This window comes from Protopterus annectens, chromosome 7.part0 (genome assembly GCF_019279795.1).
Source record: "Protopterus annectens isolate FY-2018-M chromosome 7.part0, PAN1.0, whole genome shotgun sequence".
NCBI classification, from domain to species: Eukaryota; Metazoa; Chordata; order Ceratodontiformes; family Protopteridae; genus Protopterus; species Protopterus annectens.
The window spans coordinates 1,042,848,143-1,042,874,780 of record NC_056739.1 but is presented as its reverse complement, the minus strand read 5'-3'; the positions used below and the strand labels follow the sequence as shown (position 1 = coordinate 1,042,874,780).

Genomic DNA, 26,638 nt, shown 5'->3' with positions numbered 1-26,638 from the left:
TTTCTAATCCTCAAAGATCCTTTTCTAGGAACATGATAACGCAAAAACGAAGAACCAAAGGATGAGGCAATGACACCCGCAAGGACCACTTTAATATTAAAATGCAGCAGTCAAGCACTTTCGTCTTCAAACAAGACTTCTTCAGAACTACTTAACTCTATTGATTACACAATTAAATATCCTACCGACATCAAATCATGTGACACATTCAGCCAGTAATATAATCAAACTAAATAAACATAAAGGTAATCGTTTCATCATCTCCCTTTGGCTTATCCCGGTTAGGAGTTGCCACAGCAAAACAACAGTCTGCAGAACGATTGGCAGTGAACTTTTATGGTGCCGAGTTGCCAGCGTGGCACCCAACCTTCCACAGAAGGCACACGCTCACACCTAGGGTCAGTTGAGACTGTCCAGTCCACCTACAGTATGTCTTTGGGATGTGGGAGGAAACCGGAGAACCCGAAGAAAACCCATGCGACCACAGGGAGGACATGTAGACTCTGCACAGAAGGCACCCCGACTGAGAATCGAACCGGAGGGCCACTTGCTGTGAGGTGGCAATGCTAACTGCTGCACCACTGCAGCCACCCATAAAAGTAATCATTTGAACACTTAAAATTGACTAGCCATATAACTACAGATATTTTTTTTTGGTAGTTGTATTAGCTATGTTATTTTTATGCATAAACAATATATAATATAACATTGTAATAATTGTGTAATTAATAGAGTTAAGCAGTTCTGAAGAAGTCTTGTTTGAAGATGAAAGCACTTGACTGCTGCATTTTAATATTAAAGTGGTCCTTGCTGGTGTCATTGCCTCGTCCTTTGGTTCATCCTTTTCTAGGAATTGATGAGGAGGTGGAAAACTGTGGTTCAAAAAATCCCAAGGTTTTCACAGGGACACTCTGGGGATAGACGTCCCTAAGGCAGAGGTAGAGTCTGAATAGACACCACCCAAGTGGAAGAAGCAGACTGCAAAACCAAGGTTTCCACCGGCCCTTCACTGACAAAGCCTACCAGTGTCCCTGAATGGTTGCTTGACGGCTGCAGTCGGAGGCAATCCGAGGATGCTTAATCTTATACCCTTTATCCTGTCAAACCATAACTTCCAATTCATGGGTGCTAAGGATAATCACCAGAGGCTATGCCATACCCTTTTTGACTTCACCAAAGAAAAGATTGAAGATTCCCAATCAGTTGAAATCCACATCAACAGAAATATCAAAGTTGCTAGGCAAAAGAGTCATCCAGCCGGTCCCTCAAACAGTTAGGATCCAGAGTCTATTCCAGGTTCTTTTTAGTTCCAAAAAAGACATAGGGCCTCAGATCAATACCAAATCTCAGCAACCTAAATCAATATATCAAACAGATAAACTTCCAGATGGTCACAATGCAGTCCATTTTACCTCTATTTAGAAATGATGATTGGATGTGCTGTGCCAGTCTCCTGGATGCTTGCTACCACAACAGAGTCCAGAGGTACTCTAGGAGATTTCTCCATTTCTGGCTAGGAGGCCTTCATCAGTTCAGGGCACTGCCATTCAGTCTCACTAGAGCACCCCCCCCCAGGTGTTCACGAAGATTATGGCAGTGGTAGCATCTCACCTCAGACTGCAGGGGATCAAAGGCTTCCCATATTTAAATGACTCGCTCCTAATTGCTACCTTCAAGGATTTACTAGTACAACATCAGACAGGGTACTGATTTGCCATTTAAATCTGGGTGGTTGATAGTCTTGAGCAGTTTTGAGCCAACTAACATCAGTACATGGAGAGAATTCCTCATTGCTTCTTGCAGAGGGAGGAGTATTGTTGGAAGAAATTTGGTGTGATGGAATGTGGTTCACAGATGCTAAAGCTGTACATAAGAATTACTGCCCATTTAATTTAACCTGCATAGTTCTACTGCTACAGTGAATATCTTACACAACTGTATTTTATCATAAAATAATACACTGAGAAAACTGCCTTAGTTTTCCATTATTGATACATATTGAACCAAAGCAGATCATATTGAGACAGGTTAGTAAACTATGTGGCATGGCATTACAGATAAAGAAAAGAAAAAAGTTGAGTTCCTGCACAGTTAACTGCACTGCACAGTCAGGATATGAATCTAGAACAAAATATATAAAGATGATTAATTATGGTGCAATTTCTTTTTCTCTTTGTTTATCTATAGCTTCCTTTAAACATTGACATTATAAAACATCCTAATGAAACAGATGGCAAAAGTACAGCTGTACATGCTAAACTTCTAGCTCCAAATGATGTCAACATTTATATATATCCTTGCATTCCTGAGTATGAAGACCATAAGCATGAAGTAAGTGAAGTCTGTTTAAAAATGTCTTAAAACAAGTGTCAGCAATAATTCTGTCAGCACTGCTTTTTGTACAAAGACATGAATGAAGGATTTTGTAGGCTACTTCCATGGGAAGGAATGAACAGTGGAAGAGCTGAGGCTGCAGATGCACTGTTGTCATGGTGTGTTACTTGTGTAGCTGTACAGTTTATCTTATTACTTTCAGTCAATGTACTATTTGTTTTAATTCATTCACATGACCCAAGGTCTTGTAACATTGGAACAATGAGGTACAGTGAGCAAAACTACCTGGAGTGTTGGGGGACATTCACCCAGGGCTTTTTTTTTATTTTTGATGGAGAGTTAACCAAACGTTCATTAAGTGAAAAGTAGTCAAAATAATAGTATCATATCCTTATCTGATATTTTTGATGGCTGGTTCATTGGACATCTGATAGTGTTTGATAGGAAATTGTATGCAGGTGTTCATTATTTGATACTGTCATGTTATTCTTTTGTATGTTTATATCTTGAGAGAGTGAAGCAGAAGACGAAGAAGTGAAAAAGCCTGTCAGCCCACTGTGGGAAGTATGTTTCACTTTCAGAAAATGTCCTATTGTCCTTTATTTGGCTACTGTTACTGTGTGACCATACATTACATATGGAGTGTAGTAGCTTATACTGAAAGAGCCACATAAAATATGTAAGCCCCCCAGTATACAAGCCAGAAAATGCTGATTCCTTAAGGGGAAAAGGGCAGATTTTTGTTTTACAGCCTTTACTATTTATCACCCTTGAAGAAACTCTTAGTAATGTTGTATTGTTAAGAACAGAGCAGTTTATATCAGGCACTGTTCCTCCTGCCAAAAGGAAAAGGAGGCCTTCCCCAGTATGGTAATTTGATTTGGATTTCTGTGTTGAGGAGGAATAAGACTTTGTGTATTCCATTGTCTGCAATTCCTTGTATTTCCCATTTGGTTGCTATATAGACAAAGGCAATCCCTCTTTTTGGGCTTCTGCTTTGAGTATGTGTTCATTGGAAGAACATTAAATTTTAATTTGGGGTGGTAGAGACTGAAGCATTGCCTGATTGTCTTGTTACTGAAGAACCTAAACCAGCAACAGATGTTCATTATTTGATTACTATTGCACAGATGGACAACTGGCGAGCTTCTAAAACTGTAAGGCAATTTCAAGGCTCACTAACTGCTGTAGAGCTCGAGGAGAGAGGTTTAATGTCAGTAGTTAGAGTGACAAACCTTCAGCACTTTTCTGCTCATCCATGCTGAATTCAAGTGATCAGCATTAGGACTGGCAGATAAGTACCCTGTTGGGGACTACCTTCTGTTTTAGCAAATTTGTGAGGAAACTTTTACCCCTTCTGTCACTGAAAATTTATTGATAGGGGATAGCTTTTGGTGGTTGTCACTAAAAAAATTTACTTAAAAACTAAAATTTTTAGTCAGGAGGTAAGGCCAACTTACCAAGGTTCCACTGCACTCTTGTCAGACACTGTAGAGACACGGAACTGGCTTCCAGCTCCTTGGCTGTTCATTCTCCATTTCGCAAGAAGAGAAAAGTTATACAGGAGTTTTGCCAATGCCTTCCTCTTTGCCTCAGCTTCATATGAAAGACACTGCTGTGGCCATATTTGGTTCCTCTGTCTGCTTATCATCTTCTGTTGGTGTCTCTAGTACTACTTCTTGGGAAACAGTTGAGGGCTGAGAAGCAGGCATGTCCTCTGTGGTTTGGTTTTCCCTTACCCAAGCAGGACAACCATTTTTGTGAGCATTGGTGGAGGTCCTTCACAAAGCCAGTCTGAGGATTTTGAATCCTTAGGAAAGGAGCATTTTCAAGAGTGCTTTTGTTTTCTTTTTCTGGAGAGTCTCCCATGAAAAGGAAAAGTAAACTTAGGCATTTTCTTGACATGCGTTTCTTTTGGCAGAAAGGAAAGATTGGTTTGGTTTTGCTAAAGGTGTATTTAAAGCCTTTCAGCCATTACATTCTGAGTTTTCCCTAAATTTATAAAGAAAAAGGTTTTCCAGTCTCAGATTTTGATTCTGAATCTGAGAACAGGAATTAGATTTTGACTTTGTTTTTCAAGTTCCTACTCCGCAAAATGGTAAATTTAACTTTGAGGGAAGTTTTTCTTTAGATTCCTCACATGAAATTATCTTTTTCTGATACTGTTAGAATGAAGGAGTTAATTCTTTTGGAGCAAAAAGAACACAAGAGTCTCAGCAAATATATTATGATTTGTTACTAGTGTTTTTCTGAATTTGCAGCTGTTTCTCCTGTTTTGCCAGCCTTGGAGGATGCATTATTGGTAGCGGTTTGCCTGACATTCAGTTACTTGCCTCTAAAAAGTCTCTTAAATTATATTAGGTTCCACAGACCCACGCATTTTTACAAACCCGACGTCAAACCCCTGCAGTGATTTCTCAGTCAAGAATGTCTTCTGCCAAGTATCTCATAGCAGGTAGCTCTTTTCTTTCTAACAAAGATGGAAGAGCCTTTGATAGGTTTAGAATGAAAGTTTATGCTGCTTCTACTGTACTTTTCACAATAATGAATTGTCAGGCTCACATGTCCAAGTTTCTCCTGGCTTTCTTTGACAATATGAGAAAGTTAATCACTAAGGTTCCTTCTTCAGAGACTTAAGACATCTCTGAATTCTTTAATATCTATTGCGTTTCAGAAAATCAAAAAACCTCTGTGAAATGATCTTAATGCACTGCTGATGCTGTTTCTAGAGCAGCTGCCACTGGGGTGTTGATGAGAATATTTGCCTGACTGTGTTCCCAGAATTTGTCAGAGAATGTTAAAGCTGAACTCTTGAGTACTCCCCTGGATACAGAGGTATTGTTTGGCCTTTGCTCTGCTGATGTCCTTAAAAGATGTGATGAAAGAGGAAAGTTAATTCAGGGGTTTACACAAATTTTTCAACTCTTCTTCCAAATTATACTAGAAACTTTCCTTTCAGTTCAGGTTCCTTTTTTACAAAACATAATAAACACAATCCCAGCAAGGCACATACAAATACAATTTCAAAAGGCAATGACAGGGAGGTTCAAAAAGGAAAAGAGGGCCCTCACAAAGTCAAGGACAGTCTAAGATAGCAGACTTGATTATACTGCCCAATTTTGTTGTTCATCTCCCCTACCTTTACAATCCAGTAAACCTTTCCCAATGTTTAGATCTCGACTTCCCTCTATGGCACTAGATAACTTCAGACACTTGGTTTTGGAGAATCATTTAAAAAGACTACATCTAGCATTGGGAAGTCCCTTCTTCCTTTTCAAGGGATTCCTCTGCATTCATCCATTCAAACCTCACTGTTTTCTCATATCTTAGGGCATATACTATCTCGGGGTGGGGGTATGGGACCTGTTCTCCCAGATCAAATAAGGAAAATATTTTATTCAGTAATCTTTCTGGTGACAAAGAAAGAAGGAACCTAGAAACCTGTCCTTGACATTTCTTTTCTAAACCTCTTCATCAAAATCCCAAAATTCAAAATGCGTGACTGGCGATAGAGACCTGATTACCTGTCATTCCCCCTCTGTTTTCTAGTAAATCTGGATTTCTCTGGACCTGTCTTGACACTGGAACATTGGGACTAGTGCCTTTCGTGCTCTCTAGTGATAGCAGTCCGCTCCTTGCAAGCTCAAGCTTCCCCTTCCCATAACTTTCTGCTGCTGTTGTTGATGAATTCATGAGATCTCATTGTCAAGATTTAGGCAGTGGCACATACCTAACAGCCGAAAAGCTTAAAGGGAGTTTCTTGAGTAATAGTGGCCAGCTAAGTAGACTTTCATCTCATTTCTTTGGTGGGCATAAAATACACCAGGAGGCACTGATGGGGTCAATACCAATAGCATCAGTGTCATTCTCTGTGCTGGAGCATTTGGTGTTAGTATCAGGACTGAAGGTCCTGTGTTGGTCACTGCTCTGGATACCTCATTATTGAAGGCTGGGGCAGGCTTGTCGACGTTGACACTGATCTTTGTCTCTGTGGCTGTGGGCTTGGTCATTTCAGTGGACTCCTCAGTGCAGAAGGGAGAAACTGCTAGTAACTTGGTGCCCTTTGTATCAGTGGTACTTATTCTGTCCAGATATACCACAGGAGTTAGACTCATGAGCAAGTCATCATCTAGACTTACTCAGAATCAGATGATTACTATGCCTATTATGGTAAGATCCAGAGAACACTCTTTCCAGAAAAGTTAAGATGAGGGCTTCCTTCCCAGCTACCCAAGGAAGAGAAAGTGTAAGAGGTAGCATAGAGACTCCCATTCTGATCAAATGTATTTCTGACTGTATTTTCTTTTGTCACACTGCAACAAGCAAACAGTTGATCATTTCATCAAAGGCTTATTTGGTTAGGACTCAAGGTGTATCCAGGGATTTTCTGTGCAACTTTATACGTTTGCTAAGCATGACTGCCTTGACTCTGTGTAGGATGAGTACATCATTTGGGGCAACCATTCTTAAAGGTTTGCTGGGCTTCTATCAAGATTCACATCTCGGTCATCTCTGCCTGCCTGCCTATGGATGCCCCCTTTCTTCCCTACCTAAAGTCAAACAGTTTTTGAAAGGATTTTATGTATCTGCCCACCTAGAAGATGGGTGACTCTTCCTCGATCTTAATTTTGTACTGGAGAAACTTCTAGATTTTTTTTGTTGAACCTGCTTGTGAAACTAATTTGAAGTTCTTATCTTAGAAAACAGTGTTACTCATTGCTGTGACTTCTGCAAGATGAATATCTGAGTTGCAAGCTGTTATGATGACTAAACATGATCTCATCTTTCACAAAGATAAGGGTGACTTTGAGAACAAATCCCTCATTTATACCTAAAGTGGTTTCATGGATGTTTTTGAGCCAGGTTATTAACCTCCTTATTTTCTATCCAGAAATATATAATAGGGGAGAAAGAATTTTACATACGTACTTTGGATGTCCACAGGAAACTCAGATACTACATTAACAGGAACAAAACATCAGGGCATCTAATCATCTGCTTGTTCATTTTTCTTACCTTCATAAGAAATAATCGGTGTCCAGTCAGAGAGTTTCTAAATGGTTATCCAATGTTATTGCTTTTTGTTACTCTTAAACAAAACACTTACAGGCAAGGTCGTGCCTCTGTACCAGTGCTTTGGCTGCTTCTGTGGGTTTTTTAAAAGGGGTGAACTCTAGAAATATATTAGAAGCAGCAACGTGGTCAACTTGCACACCTTTATCAGACACTGTCAATAAGATTCTTTCTCAGGGTCCAGAACAGGCTTTGCTAGGACTATTCTCCAGTGGTTCCTTGACTCTGATCCTTCTTTCTCCTTGCTTTCTCTGTAAGAACTGCAACAATGGTGTAATAATGAACATAGCATAGTTGTGTAAGTAAATTTACTATAACAGTAGATGGTTCTTTGGATTACACTTGTAGTAGAAACATCCTCCCTCCATCTCCTTTCTTTTTGTTGTGTTTAATGCCAGGGAGTGGGTGTTTTTCTTTTCCCTAGCACATACCTAAAGGCCAGGGTTCTATCTTCCCTTGCTGTGAAGGTTTGGTGCACTAACCACTGACTTTATACTGGTGTCCTAAAGTTTTAGAAGCTGTCTGGTTGTCCATTCCTTGACAGGGTATGTGTCATATAGCTTTGGCTATTACAACAGTAATCAATTTGAGTATCTACTGTTAAGTTTACTTGCACAACTGTGCTATTCTTCTATTTCTGGCATTTTGGCTATTTAAATGACCCTCGCCATTTTTTTTTTCAGAGCTGTTTTCTTAGCCACTGTCCCTTACAAATTGGGCAGGTTTTACAGTCTAGAACAGAATAGAAATCTTTTGTGCACCTGCAAAAATCATGTTTCAGATCCATTGGTTATTTTCCTAGATGCTGCTAGAGGATCTAAATGGGTGGCTCCTAGCACCATCCTTCATAATGATAAAAGCAAGGTTCTGTATAAATTTGATAAAATAAAGTATGCCTCCTGCACACTCAGCATAAAAGCCATAATCAACCAGGCATAAGAGCTGTAAACAACCAGACCCACATGTTTTAGTACTGGTTAATATTTTGAGGCAAACAAAAAATGTGAATGAGGAAATTCAAGATGTAGCTTCAAATCAAAATTAGCAAACAGTGAGATATGATTCAGCTGACATCTGTGCTAGGGCATCTGCTTCTGATAGTTATCAGAAGGCATGTCTGACTTAAAGATTAGACCTTACTAAAATATGTTAAAAAAAAACAGCTTGTAAATGCCCACTTAGCCAAATACCCTTTTTAGCTTATATTTCACAACATATTTAAAAAAATTAGAGCAAAAATAAAACAAAACAAAATTAAAGAAATTATTCAAGTCCTCCACAAATAGGAGTTTTCCAGCCCTGCATTATCACTTTTCCAGGAAGTATTAATATTCAAAATAGATTAGAGGAAGACCTTTGGGAAAGGTCAGTGCAGGGGAGGTAGGGGCCAAGATATGCAGTTAAGTCAGTAATATGAAGAATTGTTTCCCCCTCTGTTTCTGTCTCTCTCTCTCTCTCTCTGTCTGCCAGCAGTGTGCATCCTACTTTTGACCATCTGAACCTATAACCTATTTCCCTTACCTCACATTCTGTGTTAATGAATAGCCGCCTTCTGGGATCTGAGGTTCAGACAATTTAGAGAACTTTGGGTGAGGGAGGTTATTGTTTCCAGATATGATATCAAATTCATGGCCTTTCCATCCAATGTAAGCCTTCCTCCCCATCCCAGAGATCAAGTCTTCTTGGCATATTTAATATGCACCAGCTTATTTTTCACCTATCATGGAAAAGGAATGGGATCTCTGAGGGCAATTAAGCTGCCTTCCTCTTTTGCCATAGTGGTCATATTAAAGAATTACAGTAGGCTGTGGCTTGGTCTGGGTAATGAAAGAGTATGCGTAGAGAAACCTAGACTTCTCCATTGGCCTGAAAGCTCCAACGGGATTGCCCACAATCATTAGAAACACAAGGTTTTCAAAGAATGAAAACACAGTTTATTTTAATTTGTACTGCCCATGTTATGTATTTTATAAAATGTATATTGTGTAATGCTGTTTACTTTTAATCTGTGTTTTAGATTGTTCTTCTGTTTCCTGGTGTTGATTCCATTTCAGTAGAAGATATTCCTGCTCACGTGCAAAAAATGTGTAAGATGACTGCTGTACCTGGTAAAGAGACTACTGATTCCAAAGAAGAACCATTTCCAAAGCGCTTGAAGTTGGACCTTCAAGAATGCTCCAGCAGCTTGATAGAAAACAAGTTGGCAAAACATTGTGTAACAGCAGAACAAAAGACCAAGCCTCTTCTGAAAAAAGCAGTCTTCATTGACAGTACATGGAATCAGACTGGTAAAATTATTACTGATGAACGACTTCGAGGTAGGTTTAAAAAAAATGTGTACACCCAGCTAAATGTGTGAGATAAAAGAGAAGAGTATATTTTCAGCATGTATGACAAAACAATTCTTAGTTAGGTTTCCAAAGCTGAAAATTACACTGGTGATGCAGTGAAAAAAAAATTAGAAAAACATGTTGGATAACAGAAAGCTGTAACTTGCTTGTTTCCTTCCTGTAGCACATTCTTAAATTTCAGCATCATTTTCTTATGTACTTCAAAGTGCCTTGAGATAGTTATTTTTTTTTTTCACTAACTCTTGTGGAGGTATAATTTTGGTTTAACTGATGATGGCAGGCCTTAACTCTGAGAAGGGTTCTAGGGTATGCCCAACCTATGGGCCCTTCTTATCCAAATCTTGGTCTTAGTGTTATAAAACTGTTAGCACTTGCATTCCCTGGAACTTATCATACTGTGACCTTGCCAGCATTCCCTGTTTTCAGGTTAACGGGCACCATCACAGAGCACCCTTTTATTTTCCTCTGATCATAATGTAAGGCTTTGTTTCTAGCAATGATTATAGGAAAATGCTTGTATTTGTTGCTGAATGTAGTCAATACCTAAATTGCCCAAGCTTTTAAAGTACTTGCTTAGTCACTGCATCCTGAAGTAGGGCCATCACTGCTTGTTTTGCATTGCCATGGGTCTTCCCGCTGCATGCTTAATTGCCATAGGTGTTAATGATTGATTTAACTGCGTGCTTGGCCTCTGATGATGAACTGTAGCTGAAAGCAGCATGCTTTTTGATCACTTACACTCTAAAGTGCAAAATGCATGAGCTACTTATTAAAAATAACAATTTAGTTACTTATCTATGTTCTATCACTGTTGTATACTGTATGACATTTTTGATATTGTGACAGTCTTGTTAATGGAAAAAAATACAGGAGAAAATTTTGCCTGAGAACAGGCATGCATTGCTTCAGCACACTCCCCTCAGTTTCTTATGGAGAAGACTTGTGTAAAAAAGCACCATGCTAAGCAAGCTGTCTGTTTGGGTGTCTTAGCATACCAATGCCATCCCCAACAGAACCAAGATGCTATCCTCCAAAAAAAGGAAGCCAATCTGGTGATCCCCTGCCATAAACAAACTCTACAACAGAAGGAAGAAGCTGTTGCAAAAAAGAGTAAAATACCAAGATTGGAGGAACTCCCTGGTCAGCCTCAGCAAGAAGCTGAGATCCCTCATAAAATCCTTCAAAGCCAGTTATGAAAATAAAATCGCCACTAATTCCAAAGACAAACACAAAGCATTCTACAGCTATGTCAAAAATCTCAATGGCAACACTCAGATCTGCTCTGAGCTACAGCACAATGGCACTAAATATACAGAACCAACCAATATTGCCAACATCCTGGCAGATAGGTTCACTGCTAACTTTACCCCCCTCTCACCCTCCAAAGGGCCCATCTTAATACTGGAAGAATGCAAAGCCCCTGCAATCACGGATGAACAAGTAAAGACTGCACTCTCCAAAGCCAAGAATACAGCATCCATGGGACCAGACAACATCCCAGGTTGCATACTGCATGAACTGCAGAAATTAACTGGCACCCCACCTAAGTACCATGTTCAGTCATAGCCTCACCTCAGGCTATGTGCCTTCTGAATGGTGCACAGTGACGGTTATCCCACTCCACAAAAGGGGTGCCACCATGGACCCCGGAAACTACCGCACCATTAGCCTGAGTCTGGTCTGCAAGGCCATGGAATGTATCATCTTTGAGCTTATAAACAAAGACATCAGTAACCTCCAAACCCTGGACCCCACTCAGTTTGGGTTTGTAAAAGGTAGATCTTGTCTACTAAACCTGATTGACTTCTTTGAAGCAGTCACTACAGCCGTAGATAAGGGCAAGGTAGTGCACGCAGCCTATCTTGACCTCGTCAAGGCTTTCAATACCATCCCCCACTCTGGAATTATAGATAAACTCACTAAACTGGGCATAAATCCCTATGTCACAAGATGGGTGGCCAACTGGCTCACTGACAGAACAAACACAGTAAAAGTAGCCGACTCCTAGTCTGACTTCAGACCAGTGACGAGTGGAGTACCACAGGGTTCGGTCCCAGGTCCTCTCCTGTTCGGCATCTACTTCTCTGAAGTGTAGGCCAACACAGAAGGTCTTTGGCTAACAAAGTTCGCAGATGACTGCAAACTGGGAGCCATAATAGAATTACCTAATAATGTAGACATTCTACAAAAGGGCCTCACAGAGACAGATGCCTGGTGTCAAAATCATGCTTAAGCTCAATGCCAAGAAGTGCATTGTCATCCCCTTTGGGAAAAACTCGGTACCCATGAACTACCACATAGGCGGTAGCTCACTAAACACAGAAAGTGTGATGAGACCTCTGGGCATAGATGGACAGTAGTCTCTCCTTTGATAACCACATCGCCACAGTAGTCAGGAAATCCTTCTAAGTGGCACACCTCATCACAAAAGGGTTCTCCTCTAGAAAAAAGGCGGTCATTGTTCCTCTCAACTCATCCCTCATCAGACCCATTATAGAGTACAATGCCCCGTTTGGTATGTATCTCACAAGACACCTACAGCAATTGGAAAGGCCACAGAAATGCCTCACTTAGAGGATGTCTGGCCTCAAAACAGATGCCCTATGCAGACCATCTCAAAAATCTCCAGCTCTACTCCATTGCATATCGCCTACTCAGAGGCGATCTCTGCCTAACATACAAAGTTATGTCAAACCCAGAGCTGTTGGACATGCTACACTTAAAGAAATCTCAATCTCTCTGAACTACACGGTCCAGGGACCTAAACCTTGTCACCACAATAAACAGAACATGCTGGAGAGATAGATTCCTGCCCCAGAGACTTCCCATACTCTGAAACAAACTACCCATTCATGTCAAGCAAAGCTCCTCATTGGCCCTCTTTAAGAAAAGTCTTGACGACTGGATGGGAAATAGAAAATTCACCCCGGAGATCACTTCTGTGGCACTATTTGACAGGAGCACAGGCAATTAATTTTCTTGGGTGGCGAAAAGCCAGGGAACCTTTTTGCCTAGGCTTATATAGGCCCCAGGGCCAGTAGCCTAGTATCTACCTATGATTTAATCAAACAAGATAGGAGTTATATCCCTGTTGTCTGAGGACAAGGTCATTAAGGAAATGTCATAGCTGTAGGCTGTGTGGTAAGAGTATGCGAAGTTCTACAGAAAACTAAACAGTTATGTAATAGAGCAGAAGTATTCCTGGGCTATCTTGCTGTGAATGATATCAGTGGTGAAGACATAGGCAAGTCAGAAAAAATGACCGAAACAATAACAGGATTTTCCTTTTTATTTTCGTTTGTTAATTAAGTTTGTCTAGCTGGGCATAGCCTATTTTCAATAGAGACTTGAGAAAGAAGTTCTGGTACATAGAGCCAATACCAAGAATAAGTCTGCCTTCTTGTGGAGAAAATAATGGAGAAGGCTGTTTTGGAGAAATGATTATAAGAACTGGAAAGGTTGTGACTTCAAACCATATGTCCACATGCATATGTTGGAATACATCTGTGATGACCTGTAACATGATGTTCTGTAATTTATAGTTAAATCTAAATTTTTATAGTCTCTTCAGGCTTCATACATTTTATCGGAGTAAAACATTATTGCAGACAAATTCATCAGGACCAGGATAGACCCCACTAATGTAGAAGATTCTTTCTGGGGTCTTCCAAGAATTGATGAGACTATGGGCAACATCTCAGTTAGATGTGTTTGCTCCTTTCAAAACAGACAACTAAATAAAAATTCTGCACCAGGATTCCTTGCATTCAGGCCTGGAAGACAGATGCCTTCTTATTCCCATGCATGCTTCTCCACCCTTTATCCACTGATTATTGTGGTTCTTCTAAATCCAGAAGAACTCTAAAAAAAATTGTGGTGGTGACTCACTTCTGCCCAAGGCAGCCGTGGGTTTCCCTTCTTTTCAGTTTGTCCAGGGGCAATTACCACAAGCTTCCTCACAGACTGGATTTACTCATGCAATACAGGGAGAATTTGATACACCCCAGGCTGGAAACTTTAGCTAACTTCTTGGATGATATAATATTTGATACATTTTAGTTACCTTTGTTCTGAGAATGTGCAGCAAGTTACTAAAGAGGGTAATGAAGGCCTGCTGCTAGAAAATCATATTTGTGCAAGTGGAAAATATTTTCCAGTTGGAGTCACTCAACCAGGACAGTTTCCAGACCCACTTCCCTGTAGTTCTTAATTATTTGTGTGATTTACTGTCCAGTTGTATACTTCTTAGACATTTCTTTGTGTCTGCCCTTAGATCACCCCCCCCCCCCCGTAACAGTGCTCAAGTCAAAAATTTTTGAATGGGTCTTGCATACTCGCCCACCTAAGAAATGGTTAGCTCCTTCCCTGGGATCTTAATGTTGTGCTTGAGAAGCTTAATCTGTCTCCATTTGAACCAGCTTGTGAGATTGAGTTTAGTTTTTTTAACATGGAAGACTGCTTTACTTATGGTTCTGATGTTGGTTAGGTGAGTATCTGAATTTGGAAAGTCAATCCTATCTCATTTTTCACAAAGACTGGGTTTCTTTAAGAACAAATACTGTCTTTATGCTTAAGATACTTAGAGTTTACTTTAAGGCATACTTTTAATCAGAATATTAATCATTAATCTATCCGCGGTGGTGGTGCTGCTGTAGCGTTGTCGCCTCACATTAAGACGCTGTCTGGTTCGACTCTCAATTAGAGCATCTTCCGCATGGAGACATGCGTGAATGGGCGTACCTTCGTTGAAGGTTGTGCATCAGGGCTGGCAACTCGGTACGTAAAAATCAACTGCCAATCATTAGCGGACCGGAGTTCCGCTGTGGCGACCCCTAACCGGGAAAAGCCGAAAGTCACAACAACATTAATCATTAATCTCATGGTCTTCTTTCCTGAACCAAAGAATAAGGGAGAAAGAATTCATCACTTTGCTGATGTACACAGACAGCTCAGATACAACCTAGACAAAACTCGACCTTTGAGGAAAGCTGACCAGCTGTTTGTCTCCAATGAAGGTTAGAGGAAAAGGCAACCTGTGACTAAGTTGATTGTGTCATGTATTACTTTTTGTTATACTCGTGAATGAACTGTAACCCTGCCCATCATAAGTCACTTCCAGGCAGGGTTACAGTTCATTCAGCAAGGACATTGGCTTTTCGGTGGCTTTCTGGAAAGGGTGGGCTCTGGAAGTATTTTAGAGGCAGCAAAGTGGCCTTGTGTATACACTCTTGCATAGCACTACAAACTGGATTCCTTTTCCAGGTCCAGACCCCGGCTTTTCCTGGACCATTCTCCAGTGTCTCCTGGAGGCTTAGTTGTTGGCCTCCCCCGTGTTTTGCAACTCATGACTAAACTGTAGCAGTATGCCTAAACAGCTTAGTATACTGCAGTAGTGACCCATGTATTGAACATGGTACACTTGTGAGAAAACTCAAAATAACAGTAGATGTTCTAATGCATCATCATTGCAGCTATCCCTCCTTCCAGACTCCTTTTTCTTCTCTTAGTGTTATTTGTTATGTTGTCAGGATAGTTTTTTTTCACGTTTTTGAATACAGTTTTGATTCATTTTGTTTGCTAGCATAAGTGATCAGAGATCTTGCCTCCTTCCTGGGTAAAATTGCTCTGAGATGTTTTGGCACCCCAACTGCCTTTTGTTTGGAGCACTTAGACTGTTCCTAGCAGCTGGAGTAGACAAAATGCCCAAAGCTCTGGGAAGCTGGCCGATGCAAGGGTTAAAACCCAAGTAGCTTAGGCCACTGTAACAGTCATCCATTAGATCTACTGTTATGTTAAGTTTACTTACACAACTGTACTTTTCATGCTATGGTCCCTAAATGTTATGTTGTTTACTGTCCTAAGAACTGTTAATATTGTACAAAATGGACTACACATCAACAATTTAAGAAATGCCACAGTCAGGGAAGAATAAGAGATGCCAGACATGGCACCAGCAATCCCAGCAAGACTTTTCTTTGCAAAGTAAGCCATTTGCTTTACTCAGTGATGGTCAGAGTCATCATTAGTTCGTGTTACCAAATGACCACAGACAAGTGGTTAAGGGGGGTAGTACCAGTAAAAGTACCCATACAGTTTTCTGCAACACCAGTACTCTGTCTGGTACAGAACCACATTCAACTGATAATAGATTTTCTCAGTCATGTAATAAAGCAAACTCGCATGCCAGGATGCATATGTAGAATATGAAATTTGTGTAGTACTCCATCTCAGTGGTTCTGAGACTCAAAAAGAAAAAAAAAACTGAATGTGGCTATCTCTGTAGTTCAACATCTTCTGTATATTCTTTCTTGCAGTACACCTAGTGATAGCTGTCAGCTTCATTGCTTAATAATCCTGGACAGAAACAAGTAATTTGGGAACAAATGCCCACAATAGCTGACAGTTTTTAAATATTACTGTAATTCACTTAAAGATATATTTTCTTATTTTATTGATTGATCAGTTGATTGCATTTGTTTACCAGGATGGTCTGACTGGGTAGATAATCTGCCCTTTTTCAGAAGAGGTCCGGGGAGAAAAGCTCAACACAAAGCAGGATGCGAGTAAAAATAGGTGCACCATTCAGAAGTATATACAGTCGAAATCAATATAACTTAATTAAAATTAAAGTGTACCAAGGTTTAAAAACAAGGAGCACGAGTAGTTCACAGTGTAAAAATATTTGCAAAGTTACATTTGTGTAGGTTTTCTCTGGGAGATCTAGTTTCCTCCCATATTCCAAAGATATGCAGTACATGGATTGCATACTCTAAATTGTCCATAGGTATGAGTATGCATGCAAGTTAGTGGTATGAAAGAACAATCATGGCAGGGATAGCCACCCAGGAGTGTGAGCATTTGCTGTAAATCATCGCTGTTGAAGTGGCACCCTGATTCCATGTGGAAAAGGGGGTTTGAATTTTTTGGATTACATTTAGAGTTGGACAGATAGTTAAGTTAACACTGCTTATGTGCAGAATGTGTGCAAATTTAAATAAGATGCATTTGGTTTAGTTTTTTTTTTTTTGTACCAAAAGTAACATTACAGGGTAACGTTTGTGTGAGAAGAAAGTTTGAAAACCATTTAGTAAGTAAAGAAGCACAGGAAAAAGTAAAAACATAGAGAACAGCTGGTGGTTTATTCCAGAGTGCATGAGCACAGCCAAGTGCTCTTTAGAGAATCCTTTTGAAAGACGTATTGTTTTCTAACATTCTAAGAGAGAGAGAGAGATGGAATTCCATATTTCAGAGAGAAAGGAGGAATATAAGGAGTCTCTAGTAGTATTGTTTAATTTGGTTATAGCTAGTAGCATTTTGTCAGCAAAGCATAGTGATTTATTGAGGCTATGGTGTTGGAAAATATTGTTTAGACATAGGCATTTGTCATGTTCATATATAAGCTTATGGGCAGCGGTAAGTTAAGTAATGCCTTAATTCTAGCCACGAGCAAGGTGAATTGGGTGAATTGTAGGTTACGTTTAAAGAAAAATACCAGGACCACAAAACCACAAGTAAGAAGGTTTATTGAACCACTAAGCGCTTTCTCCTTACAACTCAAAGGCTTCTTCAGAGTAAAAATAAACTATCACACAAACCTTAAATGTTCCTAAATCTTAAAAACCAATTGGGTCCCTAATTAATAGATTAAAAAAAAACATTCTAACAAAGACCCATCAAACAAGATATATGTGTATAAACACAGCTTTCCCCATAAACCTTGTGTATAAACTTTATAAAACAAATTCATTGTATCATATGTTTGTGTGTGTGTATATATATATATATATATATATATATATATATATATATATATATATATATATATATATATATACACATATATACTGTAAAAAAACTAAGTCCCTTATCTTCTTGCACCTGAATAAAGTATATATAATAGTATATATAGAATGTAGAAGTACATAATAAATTTCCAAAAGACACAACTTCCTTAAATTAAAGAGACCAATAGCTGTCTACACTGTTCCTGCTCTGATTTTTAAAATTTACTTTTGTGACACTTTTGCAACAACTTTGTGATGTTTTGAATTGTAGGCTAGTAACTGTGGGGGCTGCATATAGGTGTGTAGGGATGAGAAGAGGCAAGGCAATATTTAGCTTGGCATTTTCTGTTAGGTATGATTTGGCTGTATAGAGGACTCCCAGTTTTTGATGGACTTTCTTTACTGCCTGTTTTGTATGGTGGTCACATTGTATGTGTCCATCAGTGTTTACCCCTAGTAGCTTGTTATGAGTTCTTTCCTAATGATGTTGGAGGAGAGACTTGGAAAGGCAATCTTCTGGCCAGATAGTTGCTGTAGGATGAACAACATCAGTTTAATTTTTTTAGGGTTTAAGAGCAATTGTGAGTAAGTCAGCCAAATGTCAATGTGTGAGAGAGATTCTTGGGTGTGCTGTTGTAGTAGTTTTGGTAGAGAAGATGATTGTAGAATCATTTGCATAGTGGCTGATGATAGTATGTTTGCTTGCTAAGTGCAAGCCATTTATAAAAATATTGAAAAGTAAAGGGCCTAATATTGTGCCTTGAGGGATGCCCACAGTTACTGGGAGAAGGGATGAGATGTCATTGTACCACAACTTTGTTGTCTATTGAAGTGAGAACTTTAAACCGAGATATTGAGAGTTTGTAAAAACGTAGAGAAGACAGCTTCAGTAGTAATTTTTTGTGTGGCACAGTATCAAGGGCTTTGGACAGATCAAGGAATATAGACCTGACTAGGTTATTTTTTTTTTCTGTTTTAGTTTACTGCAGTTGTGAAACTTAATAGGGCACTGGTGGTGGTGTGATATGGATGCAAGCCTTGCTTTGTTGGGGGGGGGGGGGAGTAGAGAGTTGTTAGTAGAATAGACAAGGATTTGAGATTGGATGCATTTCTTAGGTACTTCAGACAGAGGAGATGAGGTGGCTGTGGGCCTGTAATTGGAAAGTTCAATGAAGTTACCACACACATGTTAAGGGTAATATGTACATTTTTTCCACAGAATGGAACAGTAGCTTTCTGTCATGGGGAGGTTTATTAAGATGGATACTGTGTATGCCAGGACATCAGCAAGTATTTTGATATATTCAGCTGGAAAGTTGTCAGGGGCATGTGTGGTGGGTCTCAGGGTTTTAAGTAGTTCCCTGGTAGTGCAGATTGAAACAGGATGGAGATGAAGAGCTTGTTAGATGTTGGTCTACTGTTTGTAGAGGTTTGTGGGTTTATAAGAGAGGGAATAGATTTAACAATATTTGAGTTCAATGAATTAGCTATGCAGCCTCCTTGAGCAACTGTGGTCTGGTTTGGTTGGGTTCTGTGGGCAGAATGCAGAATTTTGTTAATGGTAGACCAGAATATCATGGAGGTTTAGTCAGGCCTGATTTTGGTTTGGTGGTATTTCTGAGTTGTTTGTATGTTGGGTGGAATTTGTTTCCAGGTTTTCTAGGATTTTTCCCTGTATTCCTTAAGTTGTCTAGTTTCCTTTGAAATCCAGGGAGCGTGATTTGATTTAACCCTTTCTGTACTTATAAGTGCTACCTCATTTAACATTTTTGGAAATGTAGAATTGAGCAGTACTACAGCTTCATCTAGATTGATTGTATGTAAAACTCCTTAGCTGATTAATTTTAAGATAAGTCTTTGTTAAATGTGGGGACATTATGAGCATGGTTGTAGCGATGTTTGTGGTTGTGATTATGGTCTCTTATTTCAAAAATTGGCAGGTGGTCTCTTAAGGTGTTAGAGATGGTATTGGTTGAGTTAATTTTGTTCTGATTGTTTGTTAGAATCCAGTCTGTAGTATAAGTTGTATTAGTAGCTTTGTATCTAGTGAGAATAGAGGTGAGTTGAGAAAACCCATTTAAGTGTATGACATTTGTGTGTTCTCAGCATCTTTGGTTTGTCTCCTAGTATTATAGTTTAATATGGGATATTATAGCAATAACCCACACCTGGGTGTGGGTAATGCTGAATTTACCCACGGTTGGTGTAGTTTGGTCACGAGGGCAAAGCCCGAGTGGCCAAACCAAGCCAACCCCTGGGTAAATCCAGCATTACCCACACCCAGAAGTGGGTTATTGCTATTATACAATGACATTATTTAAGAAAAAAAATAATTACTTTTCTAAAATAATTGCATTGTTTAATGCCTCCTTGCTGCCCTTCCGCAGCTGTCTGGTAGACTGCTGCAGTTCTGATGTACTGCACATGCGGATGCCTACGCAGTACATCAGAGCTGTGCGCAAAAGCAACGGAGAAAGCAAGATCTCCTTTGATTTTTACAAACTGTTTCGCTATGTTAAAGGAGTTTAACATAGCGAAACAGGTTTAAAAAAGCAGCGGAGAATCTCTGTTGCTTTTTTTAAAGCTGTCTCACTATGTTAAACTCGTTTAACATAGCGAGACAGTGTGAAGCAACGGCGATCTTGCGTTCTCCGTTGCTGTAAAAAAAGTTATAGTAATGGAAAAAGTCCAGGTGACCGGACCTTTTTCCATTACTATAACTCTGATTTACAACGTGCACGCTGACCAATCAGCGTGCACGTTTTTGAATATTAATGGGGGGGGTTGTTGTATAATGGCTGATGTCCAATAAAGACATTTTTTGTCAATGTTTATTTATTGGGCTATACAGACAACTATTATATGTAGATTCTTGTGTGCATTAATTTTAAGAGAGGGTATTAGTATTTCAGCATTGCAAAATGAGAGAAAGTTTGAGGGGTTTTGGGAGGTTTAAAGTATTTTTGTAGATTATGGCTAACCTTGTCTCCTTTTCTATTTGTCTTGTCAAGGCTTAGCATATTGAATTCTAGTGGGTTTTGAGCAGGGGTATTTTGATATTTTGTGGAGTTACTGTGTTCAGAAATGTTGTGTTGACCTAGGTGTGGGTGGATATTGCAACAAAATTTTATGTACAACAAAAAAACAGTATAGGTGTGGGGTTGTTTGTATTTCAGCTTTGGTTTAATGCCTAGCTTGTTGAAGGTGGAATTGCAGTGAAAATACTTATTCTTAAAGAGGTGGATATTTGCTGTATTGAAGAGGCTAGGTGCTACTGTGATCAACAGGTTTTGCATCAGCATGCATTTTCTTAACAGTAAGTTTAAGTCTAATATCTGGCATCATGAAACTGACTGTAATCCTCAGTGATTTACCAGATAGTCAAACATTTTATGAGGGAAATGGCAAAAACTTGTGGCAAAATTGAGGAAATTATGCAAATTCAGGGAGAGTTGAGAGGAATGCACCATGTTCCAGACACACACATAAAGTAACACGTTTTAATTTTTTTGCAAGTTTTTGTGTATTGCTAAAGGTTTAGGAGAAGTTGTGCAGACATATTCTAGATCTGTCACATATAAACAAATTTGTAAGAGCAAAGAAACTGAAATTGAATAATTTTGACATGACCTTACAGTCTCTGTCTTCTTCCCATCTTTTGCATGAAGTATACCTACTAATACTTGATATGCAGGAGGCATATTTCTGTTTTTTGCAATTCCCAAACTAGATTTGTTTAGGTTCCCGATGTGGAATTGTCATAGTCATTTTGCAGACTTGTCTTTTGTTAGCATTTCTGCTGCACACAAGTATTTGCAGTTTCTATCCTTAGTGTTTGGTATTTGCAGTTTCTATCCTTAGTGTTTGCACATGTGAGGTTAAAGAAATGTATACCTATTTTTCCTGTATGACTGCTTATTTCAGTCCCCTTCTTTAGTTTCAGCTTGACCTTGCAGCAAATCCTGTGTTATTTCTAGAACCAAGGTATTGCCTTCATTCTGCCATCTCAAATGAAATGGCTGTCAGACCGTGTCCTGAACAGTAAAACCACTGTGCTCTGTCTAGTTCCTAACAGCATTCAACTCGTGATGGATTTTTTCAGTCCTATAGTAAAGCAAACTCGCTCACATGCCAGAATGTGTATGTAGAAAATGAAATTCATGTCTTCCTCAGGGGTCTATATTATATAACTGAAGTTTTATATATACGGGTCTACTTTGTTTCATTTCATTGAATTTCATTTCACCCCAACCACATTGCTGAAAACACAAATTACTGGAAACTCATTTCACTGAATCTCATTTCACTTAACTGAACTTAGTATATATGGCACTTTGTAGAGTACTGTAAGGCAAATAAAAGGTATATGCCCTTTTCCCCACTGTAGTACGATCCTGGAGTTAGTATATATAGTTTGGGGGTGTGGGGGGCACAAACTCCCCCATATTGGGGGTGTGTAGGGGACATTTTATATTGTATTTTACCAAAAACTTCAAAACAGTACATTTTAAACAATTGGCATGCATAATGGCAACAGCAATGACTAACTCTCTCCAAAAGACAATATGTACTCAAACTAAGTGGGGGACTACGCCACCCACAACCCCCAATGTGAAATGAGATTCAGTGAAATGAGTTTTCAGTAATTTGAGTTTTCAGCAAAGTGGTCAATGTTAAATGAAATTCAGTGAAATGAGATGCAACGAAACAAAGTAGACCCATATGTACATGTAAATACATATATGCTTGTGTGTGTGTGTGTGTGTGTGTGTGTGTGTGTGTGTGTGTGTGTGTGTGTGTGTGTGTGTGTGTGCGTGTGTGTGTGTGTCAGTGGTGTGTGTGTGTGTGTGTGTATATATATATATATATATATATATATATATATATATATATATATATATATTTATGTACACATGCACAAACACACATACATATATATACACACACACACACACACACACACACGCACATATATACACAGGTTTACTATCAAAATGTGGAATGGCACTTAAGCGAAACTGGGATGGTCAGATGCTTTTTTTTCCAGTTTCCATAATGCCAATGTGGAAATGTTCAAATCCTCATTAGCAAATGCTTGTGTACATTCACTAATATGACATCAGCATTCTGATAACTCATCGCACTACAGTAGGGATTGGGAAATTTACCCTTTTCCTCACTGTAGTGCGATCTCTGAGTTGAAATATATAATATGCAGGCGGTGTGGGGGGGTGCAAAAACATTACCGGTAACATGGAATTTCGACACTGGAACTTCAGATTTTCCAATGTCGATTCCGTGGTTATCATTTCTGACATTTTGGTAATTCTGTGTTACCAAATTCGGATAACGATTTCAATCAAAAAGTGGAAGATGATATGCGACAGGTGGATTTATTGAAGTTCAACAAGGATATACATCTTTTGGAGGATGATTTGTTTAAACTGAAAAGGTTACATTTGCAGAGACTGCACTTTGAGATGTGTCTACATCATCGTATTGTTCTACAGGGCCTCAGAGTGCTAAACATACCTAGTTAGGGTGAACATTACCCTGAACTGCTCAAACTTTAGCAGCAACTCAATATCGAAACAGGATTCTTATGTATGAAGTTGTTAAATAAATTTTTTAAAACTGAAGAGAAGAGACTGCATGATAGTATCAGGGAACAACAAGGCAAGCTGTATGAGGTTTACCCTGCGCATGTAGTAGACGCTAGAATGACTGAACCGGCAGATGTTGTGGTTTTATTTGAAAGAAGGCTAATGCAAACTAAATTAAAAAAATAGAAAAAGATTTTCGGGACTTTCAACTGGGTAGAATCTTCAGCTGGCCCAAGAATTGAGAAGAGAAGTCCAATGATCATCAGTACAACAAAATTTGCAGCAGACTGGCAAGAATACACAAGAGCCAATCGATATAATCAATGATGTGTGGTGCCTTTGAACATTGACAGGGGCTCTACAATCAGTAAGTGAATCTGAGGAGAGCACTGTTAAAAGACATGAACCCATATGATCTGCATGTGCAACATCCAGTGCCACCAGTAGCAGTATGAATGAAGGGTCTAGCAAACAGGTGGTTCGTCCCAAAGACCCTGTGTACACAGCCTCAAAAAAGATCTTTTATATGACCGCAGTGGTGCAGCAGTTAGCGTTGTCACCTCACAGCAAGAGGTTCTCCCGTTCGATTCTTGGCTGGAGCGCCTTCTGTGTGGAGTCTGCATGTCCTCCCCATGGTTGAGTGATGCATAAAGACATGCAGGTAGGTGCATGCGTGAATGGGTGTGCCTTCTTTGAAGGTTGGGCGTCGGGCTGGCAACTCGGCACCGTATAAATCCACTGCCAATCATTAGCGGACTGGATTTCCACTCTGGCAACCCCTAACCGGGAAAAGCCGAAAAACATTACTATGAGCCTGCCACTTCCTATATGCCAAAAGAATGGCTGCCATTGCAGTCGGTCCAGGAGCAGGGGCAGGCAAAAACGCAGGCATCCCAGAGGGGGAGGGCTACCAAACAATCAAGAAAATGTGGAAGACCACTGAGAGTCGTTGATATGGATAATCTCTCAAGTACAATTTACATCATATCAGAAGGCAATACTCGAGAAGCATCTTACATTCATACCCTCTCAGAAGGCGGACTTAGCCGAGACTGTTTTGGACTTGAAACTGTTTATTCGTAATGGCATGCTAAAAATGACTTGTGGACAATCAAATGCAGGTACTGAACAATCATTTTCATTACCAAACCCAGTACTATAACTCCGATAGTACATCCATTCTTGGGAGCCTTTAATACCTTATGTACTAAAGATCTGTACGAGTTATTTTGTGATGATGTACATAGAAAGAGATTTTACAATATAAGTGCTACTGAGCAACAAGCACTGAAACAGTTGCAGAATAATCCGTACATCACCATAAAACTAGCAGATAAGGGGGGACCTACTGTGATCATGGAAACTAGTTATTATGATACAACTATGAGTAATATGCTGAGTGATGTTAGTACATATCGCTCAGTAGCCAGGACTGAGCTTAGTATGAAGAATAGGATAGATTATAAATTATTAGCACTTTTGAATACCAGAGCCATTAATGAAGAGTGATATACATATTGCTTGGTTGACCATACAAAGATACCATGTATTCAGGGCATACCAAAAATACATAAGAATCCCATATGCCCACCTCTTAGACCCAGTGACAGGTGGCTCACAGAGCCTTTTTCAATATTTATAGAAAAACATTTGCATCCTATTTTGAATAAAAACAAATATGTGCTACGGGACACCAAAATATTTTTACAGGAATTATGTCAGTTTTTTCATGAAAGTACCATCACTGAAAATTTTTACTTTGTAACCATGGACGTTAGATCCCTATTCACATTAATACCCAACGAGACAGGAGTAGTCTTCTTAAAGGAATATTTGGTCTCCGACGGGGAATTAAATAATGATGAGATCTATTTATTGAGTAAATTCATGGAGATTGTCCTGAACAATAATGTCTTTGTCTTTAAGGACCAGTACTTTGTACAACTTGATAGCATAGCTATGGGCACCGCGTGTGCCAATAGCTGTGGCAACATATTTATGACCAAATGGGAATATCAGTACATTTTTGCCAACAGGGAGTATAACATCTTTATCCCTTTTTATCGCTGTTTTGTGGATGACATTTTTTTCATCTGGACTGGGGATATAGAAACACTCGGTTTTATGAGTATATATCGAACCTTAGCACTAAAGGTTGATATGGCAGCTGCAAGCAATGAAATAAATTTCTTAGATGTTTGCATGAAGACTTAAACAGATGGACACATCACTACTACCATACATAGAAAATCTTGCTATAGAAGTAAGTTGCTACACAGGAGCAGCATGCACTCCCATATATTTTTTCCAACATTGTAAGGGGCCAAACCATTAGAGCCTCTAGACTAAATGTTTTGGATGAATGTTTCCAGGATTAATTACAGAAGTTGCATACCAGCTTTGTTAGCAGGGGTTATAATAGTGAGTGTGTCAAATGTATGCATAATGAGAAAAGAGTCAGCCAAGCCCTATTATTCTTCAGCAAGTAGCCTTTCACATGAAAAGACTATGAACAGATTAGATAGGCAAAAATACACTTTGTATTACTCCAATGATTTCCAGTACATCAAGGAAATAATTTAATAATTGGAATGTATTAAGAAAATGGACAAAAAGATAACAAATATAATAGGTGAGAAACCCACTATATGGTACAAAAATAAGAAATCGGTTAAAAGGATGCTATTTGGATACAAAGAGGCAGGCGTAGATGACAATGGACACGGAAATACCTTACCTTGTGGGAAATGTATTTATTGTGAACATATAGATTCGAGTGGTTGTTTTGTTCACCCCAATAATGGGAAAAGATATACATTTCGTGTTAATGCAGATTGTGATAGCACAGATATGATTTATTTGGCCCATTGCACATCTTGCAGCTGTTTTTATATAGGCAAAACTAATAGACGCCTGAGGGACCGTATCCGGGAACACCTATACAATATTAGAACCAAAAATATTAATAATGCACTAGCCAAACACATAGTACATACTAGTAATGAACATACCTTCAAGTTCACGGGCATTGACAGGGTGACACAGGGTCAGCGTTTGGGTGATTTGAGAAATCACACAGAGGTTACAGAAACAAAATGGATCATTAGGCTTCGAGCTGATGTATTGCCAGGTCTAAATAGAGTAGTTCCATTGAGACCAATATTGAAAGCAAGGCCATTGTATAAATGAATGACAAAGTGGCAGCAGTATGTATTTTTTATATTAGTATGATCCTGGATATATGCCTTTTACCCCCTCATTTTACATTACTGCATATTGAGATATGTAAGTTGAACTTTAATGTATTTGTCTGTATGTATGATGTTTTATGAACATATAGTTTTTCAGCTGTTTCAGGAGTGAACACTGCTACAGTTTTACTTGCATTTGCTTGCAGGAATTTTCTCCTTCTTTTTTCCTTTCCCACTCCCCCCCTCCCTTCCATTTTTACTCATCCGTTGTGTAGATTTTGTTTATTCTGAAATTTGCATAG

At 39.2% G+C, this 26,638-nt stretch overlaps 1 protein-coding gene across 1 annotated transcript in view; it reads left to right on the top strand.

Annotated features, from left to right (window-relative positions):
* The window catches only part of DTWD1 (DTW domain containing 1), a 98,235-nt gene that overhangs the window by 19,708 nt on the left and 51,889 nt on the right, over positions 1-26,638 (top strand). The window contains exons 2-3 of the mRNA XM_044076366.1: positions 2,188-2,331; positions 9,425-9,762. Coding sequence (XP_043932301.1) covers positions 2,188-2,331; positions 9,425-9,762 — 482 coding nt within the window. The remainder of the gene's footprint in view (positions 1-2,187; positions 2,332-9,424; positions 9,763-26,638) is intronic.